Below are 12,177 nucleotides of genomic sequence, written 5' to 3' on the forward strand. Positions count from 1 at the left end.
TGACTCAGTACCGTACCCCGTGTATAGTCCCATTACTAAACCTGTACCCTGCACATTGACTCAGTACCGGTACCCCCTGTATATAGTCTCATTACTAACCTGTACCCCTGCACATTGACTCAGTACCGGTACCCCTTGTATATAACCTCATTACTAACCTGTACCCCTGCACATTGACTCAGTTACCGTACCCCTTGTAATATAACCTCATTATAACCTGTACCCCTGCACATTGACTCAGTACCGGTACTGAGGTCTACCTACACCTGTTGTATTTCAGCATTTCACTGTGAGGTCTACTACACCTGTTGTATTCAGCATTACACTGTGAGGTCTACTACACCTGTTGTATTCAAGCATTACACTGTGAGGTCTACTACACCTGTTGTATTCAGCATTTCACTGTGAGGTCTACTACACCTGTTGTATTCAGCATTTCACTGTAAGGTCTACTACAACCTGTTGTATTCAGCATTTCACTGTAAGGTCTACTACACCTGTTGTATTCAGTATTTCACTGTGAGTCTACTACACCTGTTGTATTCAGCATTTCACTGTGAGGTCTACTACACCTTTGTATTCAGCATTTCACTGTAAAGGTCTACTACACCTGTTGTTTCAGCATTTCACTGTAAGGTCTACTACACCTGTTGTATTCAGCATTTCACTGTGAGGTCTACTACACCTGTTGTTATTCAGCATTTCACTGTAAGGTCTACTACACCTGTTGTATTCCACATTTCACTGTAAGGTCTACTACACCTGTTGTATTCAGCATTTCACTGTGAGGTCTACTACACCTGTTGTATTCAGCATTTCACTGTGAGGTCTACTACACCTGTTGTATTCAGCATTTCACTGAAAGGTCTACTACCCTGTTGTATTTCAGCATTTCACTGTGAGGTCTACTACACCTGTTGTATTCAGCATTTCACTGTAAGGTCTACTACACCTGTTGTATTCAGCATTCACTGTAAGGTACTACACCGGTTGTATCGGCGCATGTGACAAATAAAATTTGAGAGAGAGAGACAATAGAGAGAGAGAGACAGAGAGAGAGACAGAGAGAGAGAGAGAGAGAGAGACAGACAGAGAGAGAGAGACAGGACAGACAAAGAGAGAGAGAGCAGACAGACAAAGAGAGAGGAGAAGACAGACAAGGAAGAGACAGACAAGAGGAGAGAGACAGACAAAGAGGGAGAGAGACAGACAAAGAGAGAGAGAGACAGACAAAGAGAGAGAGAGACAGACAAAGAGAGAGAGAGACAGACAAAAGAGAGAGAGAGACAGACAAAGAAGAGAGAGACAGACAAGAAGAGAGAGAGGACAGACAAGAGAGAGAGAGACAGACAAAGAGAGAGAGAGACAGACAAAGAGAGAGAGAGACAGAGACGGGTGGTAGGGGACAGTCCCTCCCAAAACGGGCTCCACATTCCTGCCCACCAACACAGAAACAAGGTACCAAACAAAAAAGAGTCATGGTCCTTTTTAGACTACAGCACCTGACTGGTGACGATTTATCTTCTGTCCAGACAAAATGTATGTGTGTGTGTGTGTGTGTGTTGTGTGTGTGTGTGTGTGTGTGTGTGTGTGTGTGTGTGTTGTGTTGGTGTGTGTCCGCGAACCAGAATTGCAAGCCAATGTGAATGTACTAATTGAGAACGGCACATTCCAGGCACTTACGTCTTCATTGTCAGTTCGGGTAACTAGTTCTCATCAACCTAATTGGGGTTGTTTTTTGGGTCAGAGCAAAATGAACGAGCTGAATCTGCAGCAGTTAGTTACACATATCCGTCTCCCATTCCCCTATCCCGTCTCCCATTCCACCTATCCCGTCTCCCATTCCACCTATCCCGTCTCCATCCACCTATCCCGTCTCCATTCCACCTATCCGTCTCCCATTCCACCTATCCGTCTCCCATTCCACATATCCCGTCTCCATTACATATCCCTCTCCATTCCACATATCCCGTCTCCCATTCCACATATCCGTCTCCCATTCCCACTGAGGGGAAACAGACGGGGAACAAGTGCTAAGGACAACGCTGTGAGATTTACAGTATTTTAATTTGTCAAGTGAACGCTACTCCACTCAGGGTCCCTCTACTCCACTCAGTGTCCCTCTACACGCTACCCACTCAGTGTCCCTCTACTCCACTCAGTGTCCTCTACCACGCACTCCACTCAGTGTCCCTCTACCACGCTACTCCGCTCAGGGCCCTCTACTCCACTCAGTGTCCCTCTACCACGCTACTCCGCTCAGGGTCCTCTACTCCACTCAGTGTCCCTCTACACCGCTACTCCACTCAGTGTCCCTCTACCACGCTACCCACTCAGGGCCCTACTACCACGCTACTCACTCAGAGTGTCCCTCTACCACGCTACTCCACTCAGTGTCCCTCTACACGCTACTCCACTCAGTGTCCCTCTACCACGCTACTCCTACTCAGTGTCCCTCTACCACAGTTCCAATAACCTCAGCGTGATCCTGGAACTCCACTCACCATCACAGTAACCAGACGTCACAAAAACAGAGCAGGTCAACACGTTAGCCATGTTTGGAATGTGTTGGTCTTAGGCCTCTCCTCCCTCTCTCCCTCTCCCTCTCCCTCTCCCTCTCCCTTCTCCCCTCTTCCTCTCCTCTCCTCTCCCTTCGTCCTCACCCCAGGTTATTGCTGTTGATGAGAATGTCTTCTCTGTCCTGTTAACTTGTCAAGTGAAGGCTGGTATCACCTAACTTAAAGCCTGCTGGTATAATGCACGTTGATGCAGTGTTACTTCCCTCAGGTCAATAAATAAAGACTAAACTCAGATCCCGATCCTTACCGAAGTCGCTGTCAGAGCTGTCCTGGCCCTTCCCTCGGGGCTGGCTGCAGGCTGGGGCCCACAGGTGAACCTTGTTCCGGGGTCCATCAGACAGGCCTTTGGCGATGGATGTTACCAGGTACTCATCCTCTGTGTTCCTCCAGCCCCACCAGCTGATCTCTGGCTGGCTTGCAGCGGGCGATCACTGCCCGTTCTCTGGTGTCTGGTAGGACGGCAGGAGAGGGGACTAACCATCAGTAAACGTGCGTCACAAAACCAGAGCAGTCAACCACATTATCATGTGTTTGGAATGTGTTGGTCCATAAGGCTGGGTATGGTGAGGATAACTGGAATGTGCAGTGTGTGTGTGTGTTCTTCCTCATCCCCCCCCCCCCCTTCTGACACCCAGGTAGCGACACATATCTCAGCTTGGATGACAGCCACCACCTCAAGCTCAACCTCGACAAGGCAGAGCTTCTCTTCACCAGGGGAAGGCCTGCTCGCTCCAAGACCTGTCCATCACGGTTGACAACTCAGTGTAGTATGGTGTGGTGTGTGTGTGTAAGTATGGTGTGTGTGTGTAGTAGTGTGTGTAGTAGTGTGTGTGTGTTTGTGTAGTGTGTGTGTAGTAGTGGTGTAGTAGTGTGTGTGTGTTGTAGTAGTGTGGTGTGTGTTAGTAGTGTGTGTGTAGTAGTGTGTGTGTGTGTGAGTTGTGTGTAGTAGAGTGTGGTGGTGTAGTGTGTGTGTGTGTAGTGTGGTGTGATGTGTGTAGTAGTGTGTGTGTGAGTATATTGTGTAGTAGTGTGTGGTGAGTGGATGTGTGTGTAGATGGTGTGTAGTATGGTGTGTAGTTGTGTGTGGTAGTGTGTGTGGTAGTGTGTGTGTAGTGTGTGTAGTAGTGTGTGTGTGTAGTAGTGTGTGTAGTAGTGTGTGTAGTAGTGTGTGTAGTAGTGTGTGTGTTAGTTGTGTAGTAGTGTGTGTAGTAGTGTGTGTAGTAGTGTGTGTAGTAGTGTGTACCCACCTAATAGACGACACAGGGATTCTATTGGGAGGATCTGAAGGAACCCCACACTCTCCAGCTCCTTGTCTGTGATCCACACTGGAACCAGCAGCTTCTGGGATAGCTGGAGCACAGCCTGGTGGAGAGGAGAGACAGGTTTAGGATATATACCCAGGACAGCCTGGTAGGAGAGGAGAGAGAGGTTAGGATATAACCCAGCATAGCCTGGTAGGAGAGGAGAGAGAGGTTAGGATATATACCAGGACAGCCTGGTAGGAGAGGAGAGACAGGTTAGGATATATACACAGCATAGCCTGGTAGAGAGGAAGAGACAGGTTAGGATATATACACCAGCATAGCCTGGTAGGAGAGGAGAGACAGGTTAGGATAATATCACCAGGACAGCCTGGCAGGGAGGAGACAGGTTAGGTATATACCCCAGACAGCTGGCAGGAGAGAGAACAGGTTAGGATATATACCCAGCATAGCCTGGTAGAGAGGAGAGACAGGTTGGATATATACCCGCACAGGCCTGGTAGGAGAGGAGACAGGTAGGATATATACCCCAGCATCAGCCTGGTAGGAGAGGAGAGGGGTTAGAATATATACCAGGGACAAGCCTGTAGGAGAGGAGACGGGTAGGATATATATACCCCAGGACAGCCTGGTAGGAGAGGAGAGAGCAGGTTAGGATCATAACCCAGCATAGCTGGTAGAGAGGAGACAGGTTAGGATATATACCCCAGCATAGCCTGGTAGGGAGAGAGACGGTTAGTAATATATACCCCAGCATAGCTGTAGGAGAGGAGACAGGTTAGATACTATACCCCAGCATAGCCTGCAGGAGAGGAGACAGGTTAGGATATAAACCCCAGCATAGCTGGTAGGAGAGGGAGACAGGTTAGGATATATACCCAGCATAGCCTGGGAGGAGAGAGACAGGTTAGGATATATACCCAGCATAGGCCTGGTAGGAGAGGGATTAGGATACCCAGGAGCCTGGTAGGAGAGAGAGGTTAGGATATATACCGCCAGCATAGCCCTGGTAGGAGAGGAGACAGGTTAGGATATATACCCAGCATAGCCTGGTAGGGAGAGACAGGTTAGGATATATACCCCAGCATAGCCTGGTAGGAGAGGAGAGGGTTAGGATATATACCCAGCATAGCGGTAGGAGGAGGAAGCAGGTTAGGATAAAAACGGACAATTTCTAAGTGAGCCCAAAACTTTTCCAACGGTAGCGTACAGTATCACTTAACTGACTGAGCCTGGCTCTAAACACCTCGAGACATAGAAAACACACAGAAAAGCAGTGGGGTAATTATCAAGTGGGCATCAGCCATGTCAGTGATCATGTTAGGTGACAGTCAGGTGACATGTTAGGTGAGAGTGTATTAGAGAGGGCTTTCTCATTCAGATTCCACAGTGAGATTGATTTCTCCAAGCAACGCTTAAAAACAAGAGATTAGCATGGAGGCATAATAATCTTATTTTTGACTATAAATCTGTTCAATAATCTTACTTTGGATATAATCTGCTTCTCAATAATCATTATTGGACTATAATCTGTTCCTATAAAATCTATTTTACTATACTCTGTCTCAATAGATCTATTTGGACTATGAATCTGTTCTCTATTATCTATTTGACTAAATCTGTTCTCATAACTCTTATTGGACATAAATCTGTTCCTCCTATAATTATTGGACTATAATCTGATTCTCAATAACTCTATTTGGACTATAATCTTTTCTGACAGGCCCCAACAAACACCATTCATTGCCTCTCTCTACTTTGTACATTCAGAAGTATTCAGACCCCTTAGAATCTTTCCACATTTTGTTACGTTACAGCCTTATTCTAAAATGGATTAAATAGTTTTCATCACCCCTGAAAATCGTCCACACCAATAACCCTCACAATGACAGAACCAGGTCTTTTAGAAATGGTTTACTAATTTATAAAAGTAACTGAAATAACACATTTACATAGAGTATTCAGCCCTTCACTCAATACTTTAGTTGAAGCACGCTTGGCAGCGATTACCAGCTCTCGAGTCTTCTTCGGGTTTGACGCTTACAAGCTGGCACATCTTGAATTGGGTATTTCTGTCCCATTCTTTCCAAGCAAATCCTCTTCAAACTCTGTCAAGGTTGATGGGAGCATCGCTGCTAACAGGCTAATTTTAAAGTCTCCGCAGAGAGTTCGACGGGGTTCAAGTCCAAAAAGCTCTAGGAAAGAGTCCTCGGTGGTTCAAATTCAGTCCTTTAAGACTGATGAGGCTACTGGTGTTCTTGGGACTTCAATGCTGCAAAAATGTATTTGGATATACTTCCTCAGATCTTGGACGTACGAGCATAATCCTGTCTCAAAGCCTACGGACAACTTCCTTCAACCTCCATGGCTTGTTTTTGGCTCTGACAATGCATGTCAAACTGTGGGACATTATATGACGGTGTTGCTTTCCAAATCAGGTCCAATCATTGAATTTACCACAGGATGGAATCCAAATCAATTTGTAGAAACATTCAAGGAATGTCAAGGAAACAGGATGCACCTGAGCTCCAATTTTCGAGTGTTCATAGCTGAAGGGGGCTGAATAGTTATGAAGGTCAACAAAGTCCTACTACAGTATACTACCAGCTGTGTGGGCCACACGGGCCTGATCTGTCCCTTATAGAGAGCGTCCTGTCAGCGATGACGCGACTCTTACTCACCCCACTAATCCTCTTACTCTAGCCCCCTATCCCTCTTACCTCCCCCACCAATCCCACTTTACTTCCACCCCCACCAATCTCTTCTACTTCCACCGCCCACCAATCCCTCTTACTTCCACCCCCAACTAATCCCTCTTCTCTACCCCCACCAATCCCACTTAGCTCCACCCCACCAATCCCTTACTCACCCCACCAACTCCTCTAACTCCTAACCCCACTTATCCCTCTGACTCTACCCCACCATCCCTCTTTACTCTACCCCCCTAATCGACTACCACAATCCCTCTACTCTGACCCCACTAATCCCTCTTACTCACCCCCCACTAATCCCTCTTACACTAACCATCCTCTACTCTACCCCATACCTTACTCTACCCCCACTAATCCCTCTTACTCTACCCCCACTAATCCCTCTTACTCTACCCCCCACTATCCCTCTTACCTCTACCCCCCCTAATCTCACCTCCACTAATCCCCTACTTCCACACCTCTCCCCCCACTAATCCCTCTTACTACTCTTCTATCGCTCTAAACTCCCTCCTCCCCTACTTCTCATCTCTCTCCCTCCCTACCGTTCCTCTCTCTCTCCCTCCCTCCACTCCCTCCCCTAACCGTCCTCTCTCTCTCCCTCCCTCCCTCCCTACCGTCCCATCTCTCTCCCCCCTCCCTCCCGTCCTCCCTCCCTCCTTAACCGCCCCCCCCTCCCCTCCCTCCCTCCGCTCCCTACTCCTCAACCTCCCTTCCCTCCCGTCGCTCCCCTCCCTCCCTACCGTCCTCCCCCCTCCCTACCGTACCTCTCTCCCTCCCCTTACCGTTCATCTCTCTCCCTCAACCTACAGTCCTCCCTCACCTCCCTACGTCTCCTCCTCCCACCGTCCCTCCCTCGTCCCTCCCTCCTCCCTACCCCACCTCCTACCGCTCCTCCCTCCCTACCGTCCTCTCTCCCTCCCTACCGCTCTCTCTCCTCCCTACCGAATCTCCCTCCTATTCTCTTCTCTCTCTCACAGAGCCTGTCACACACGATGATCAAAGAGCCAAGTAACAACAGAGAGAGGAAGGTCTTAAACACTGACTTGGAAAGACACAAGAAAAACAGAAAGCTATTTGAAATATGCTGAGTCGATTCTCCCCCAATCCAGCTCTGTTCCCGTATAAGCTAGTCTGGGACCATTTGACAGCACAGACAGACCGTGTCTGCTGTAGGAGAGTGGGATGGCTAATTAAGGGGGGGTGCTGTGTCGTACATGATGAGGCAGCATTTTGATCATAAATCCTCCTGGCTCTGCGTTGAAGACTGGGGGGGCTTGATGTGTCATGTGTGTGTTGTGTGTGTGCTGTGTGTGGTGTGTCTGTGTGTGGTGTATGTCGTACTTGTATGTGAGGTTGATGTTCAGACACTCTCCAGTGCGTTTCGCATGTCCAAAGCCCATCCTTCTTAACCTCCATCTGCAGCTCTGACTGAACATGTTCACCTACACAACAGAGAGAGAAGAAAGGAGGACATGGTCACCTACAACACAGAGAAAGAGGACGATCGGTCACCTACACAGAGAGAGAGAGAGAAGAGAGAGAGGACATGGTCACCTACACACAGTAGAGAGAGGTCCATGGTTCACCCTACACAGAGAGAGAGAGAGAGAGAGACATGGTCACCTACACACAGAGAGAGAGAAAAGAGACATTGGTCACCTACACACTACAGAGAGAGGAAAAGAGGACAATGCGTCACACTACACACAGAGAGAGAAAAGGACATGGTTCACCTACACACAGAGAAAGAGGACATGGTCACTACACAGAAGAGAGAGACGAGAGGACATGGTCACCTACGACACAGAGAGAGAGAAAGGACATGGTCACCTAACACACACAGAGAGAGGAAAGAGCGAACATGGTCAACCTACACCAGAGAGAGAAAGAGGACATGGTCACCTACACACACAGAGAGAAAAAGAGGACATGGTCACCTAACCAACTAGAGAGGAAAGAGGACCATGGTCACCTACCACAACCAGAGATAGAAGAGGACATGTCACCTACACACAGAGAGAGAGAAAGAGGCATGGTCACCTACACACGAGAGAAGCAGACATGGTCACCACACACAGAGAACGAGGCATGGTCACCCTACACGACGAAGAAAGGGGACATGGTCACCTACACAGCAGAGAAAGAGACATGTCACCTGTCGAGAGAAAGGGTGATTGATATGAAACACCAATGTCAAAGAGGGAAACCCAGAACCCTCAGTTCATTGATTCTTTCAGCACAAATCGGTATATTCTCTGTGCTTACCTGTGTGTATCTGCAATGCCACAACACTGTCTGTCTGTCTTAAATGTCTGTATAATGTCTGTCTGTAAATGATCTGTAAATGTCTGTCTGTCTTAAATTGTCTGTCTGTCTGTAAGCTGTCTGTAAATGCTCTGTCTCGTAAATGTCTGCTCTGTCTGTCTGTAAAGTCTGTCTGTCCTGTCTGGAAAATGTCGTCTGTCTATAAAAAGTCTGTCTGAGTCCTATAAATGTCTGTCTGTCTCATAAAACGTCGGCACCTGTCTGGTAAATGTCAGTCTGCTCTGTAAATGTCTGAATTCATGTCTGCTAAATGTCTGTACTGTCTGTGCGCACGTGACTCTGACCTGGTCGACAGAGGTGTAGGTGCTGCCGTCCTCGTCATCAGTGCTGTCCCCAGACACCAGGCGTGGTAGGCCAGGGCGAACAGATCTCAGGCTTGCCAGGGTGCGCTATGCCCGGTTCAGACGTTCACACCAACTCTTGGCACTGCTTGAACGTAGGAGAAGTGGCATTCTGAGGAAATAACAGAATCAAAAACCACATCAGGACGGAAGTAGAGACCAGGACCTTTAAAACCATATACCACAATACTCACGGTTTCGTATATTTCTACGGATTATCAACGTTTCACCATATAAATCGACTATACGTGGGACACGGAATGAAAGAATCTCGGGAAAAAAGAAAGCCAGAAGGGGTTTGTTTCATGATTAATACTCATGGTTTGTTGTGTAATGTACAGGAGTCCTCTTTTGTTCCTTTTGTCTCCGATCGAAATACTCACCATCAAAAGGCGACCGCACTTACATTCGAAGAGCATTTTCTTCAGTCATCAATTCCTTGCCGTGTATAGCCCCCAAGAACTACAATGGACTATATGCCAAAACTGGAAACCTGCCATATGCGTCTGGGGCAGCCATTTATTGATAGCTTGGGACTTTAATTAAAAGGATATGTGAGGAAAAAACTCTGCAATTCTATCAACAGCATCTACTGCGTTACACGCTGCAACATGACCCTGCTACTCGCCGGCTACAAGGCCCTCCCCCCGCCTTCCCTTTTGATCAAATCAGATCACACTCCATTCTGCTCCTCCCCACTATAGCAGAAATAAAAAACGGGGAAGCTCAGTGGTAAGGACTGTTCAACGTTGGTTCTGACCAATCGGAATCTACGCTTCAAGATTGTTTTGAAAATGTGCCGTGGTAACCTGTGAGAATAGTATTGGACGTATTACACAGACTCGGTGACTGGGTTCATCAGGAATGGGATAAAGGATAATATTTTCCAGCTACACAAACATTATCAAACAAATAACCCTGGATAGATGGCAGATTCGTGCCCCAAAACATGAAGCGCGAACCACCACATTTACCATGCGCAATGTTGACTGGGGAACCATTTGAGTGTAGAAAACAGACCATTGTGACTCCATAATTGAGGGTTAGTTGTTGACCCCAAAGAGTGTAGTATGTTGACCTCCATAAGGTGTGTTGTGACCTCCATAAGAGTGTAAGTTTGACCTCCGTAAGGAGTGTTTATTATGGACCCTCCATAAGAGCTGTAGTTGTGACCTCCATAAGAGTGTAGTTTATGACCCATAGAGGTGTAGTTGTTCGACCTCCATAAAGAGTGTAGTGTACCTCATAGAGTGTCGTTAGTACCTCCATAAGAGTTGTCGTCATGTGACTCCAATAAGAGTGTCGGTGTGACCTCCGTAAGAGTTAGTTTGACCTCGCGTAAGACGTGTACTCGTGACCTCATAAGATTCGTAGTTGTGACCTCCTAAGCAGTGTAGTTGTGACCTCCATTAGAGTGTTAGTTGTGATGCTCCGTAAAGAGTCGTAGTTATGCACCTCCATAAGAGTGTAGTTATGACCTCCATAAGAGTGTAGTGTGACCTCCATAAGAGGGTAGTTGTGACCCTACCATCAAGAGTGTAGTTGTGACCTCCATAAGTAGTGTAGGTTTGACCTCCACTAAGAGTGTAGTATGTGACCCCATAAGAGTGTCGTTGTGACCCCCATTTAAGAGTGTAGTTGTGACCTCCATAAGAGTGTAGTATTGACCTCATGAAGAGCTGTCGTATGACCTCCATTAAGAGTTAGGTGTGACCTCCATAAGAGGTGTAGTTGATGACCCCCGATAAGAAGCTGAGTTGTGACCTCCATAACAGTTGAGTTATGACCTCCATAAGACTGTAGTATTACCTCCATAAGACTTGTAGTTAATTACCCATAAGGAATCAAGAGGCAAAAAACAACAGCACAGAGGACTAAAAGTGGAGCTCACAATTTCAACGGCTCAGACACGAGACTTGTGGCAAGCAACTCCAGCAATCAAGATTTTTTTTTAAATAAGCTGACACCGATTGCCTTGCTCCCGGAATGAGCTAACACATTCTTGGAACATTCAAGGAAAACGAAATCATAAAATGATACCGCCCAAGTATGCGGTCACTTCATGAAGTGTTTTGAGAGGACTAGTTTAAGTAGGGCTGTGCGATAATGGGCTTAAAAATTCAACAACAACAAAATTCAAAAACTTATGGACGAGTCACAAAACACAAGTACCAGTCAAAAGTTTTGTGACACACCTACTAATTTCAAGTCGTTTTCTTAATTTTTTTTACTTGTAGAATATAGTAAACATCACAACTATGAAATAACACATATGAATCATTGTAGCTAAACAGACAAAAGTTGTAAAATTCAAATATATTTCAGATTCTTCGAAATAGCCACCCCTTTGCCTGGATGAAAGCTTTGTACACTTCTTGCCAGCTGCTTTTTTGTTGTAGCAATAATCACTGATCTGGCTTTCCAAGTCCATCTCATGAAAAGGCCCTGGTTTGTTTACAAATGTAACCAGAACATAATCACATTCCTAATAACGACTAAACTTCCTGTTAAGCAGGCATTAAAGAAAATATCTCTTCTTCCTCTCTCTCGTGTGTGTAGTAGTGTGTGTAGTAGTGTGTGTAGTAGTGTGTACCCACCTATAGACGACCACAGGGATTCTATTGGAGGATCTGAAGGAACCCACACTCTCCAGCTCCTTGTCTGTGATCCACACTGGAACCAGCAGCTTCTGGGGATAGCTGGAGCACAGCCTGGTAGGAGAGGAGAGACAGGTTAGGATATATACCCCAGGACAGCCTGGTAGGAGAGGAGAGAGAGGTTAGGATATATACCCCAGCATAGCCTGGTAGGAGAGGAGAGAGAGGTTAGGATATATACCCCAGGACAGCCTGGTAGGAGAGGAGAGACAGGTTAGGATATATACACCAGCATAGCCTGGTAGGAGAGGAGAGACAGGTTAGGATATATACACCAGCATAGCCTGGTAGGAGAGGAGAGA

General features: G+C 46.8%; 1 protein-coding gene across 1 annotated transcript in view; it reads right to left on the reverse strand.

Annotated features, from left to right (window-relative positions):
- Window positions 1-2,948: 2,948 nt before the first annotated feature.
- The window catches only part of LOC139024774 (phosphatidylinositol-3,5-bisphosphate 3-phosphatase MTMR4-like), a 27,772-nt gene continuing 18,543 nt past the window's right edge, over window positions 2,949-12,177 (reverse strand). The window contains exons 3-5 of the mRNA XM_070439705.1: window positions 7,894-7,994; window positions 3,827-3,941; window positions 2,949-3,028 (exon numbers count right to left, since the gene is read on the reverse strand). Of these exons, the coding sequence (XP_070295806.1) occupies window positions 2,949-3,028; window positions 3,827-3,941; window positions 7,894-7,994 (296 nt within the window). The remainder of the gene's footprint in view (window positions 3,029-3,826; window positions 3,942-7,893; window positions 7,995-12,177) is intronic.

The sequence above is a fragment of the Salvelinus sp. IW2-2015 genome, unplaced genomic scaffold, assembly GCF_002910315.2.
Source record: "Salvelinus sp. IW2-2015 unplaced genomic scaffold, ASM291031v2 Un_scaffold1859, whole genome shotgun sequence".
Taxonomy (NCBI): domain Eukaryota; kingdom Metazoa; phylum Chordata; class Actinopteri; order Salmoniformes; family Salmonidae; genus Salvelinus; species Salvelinus sp. IW2-2015.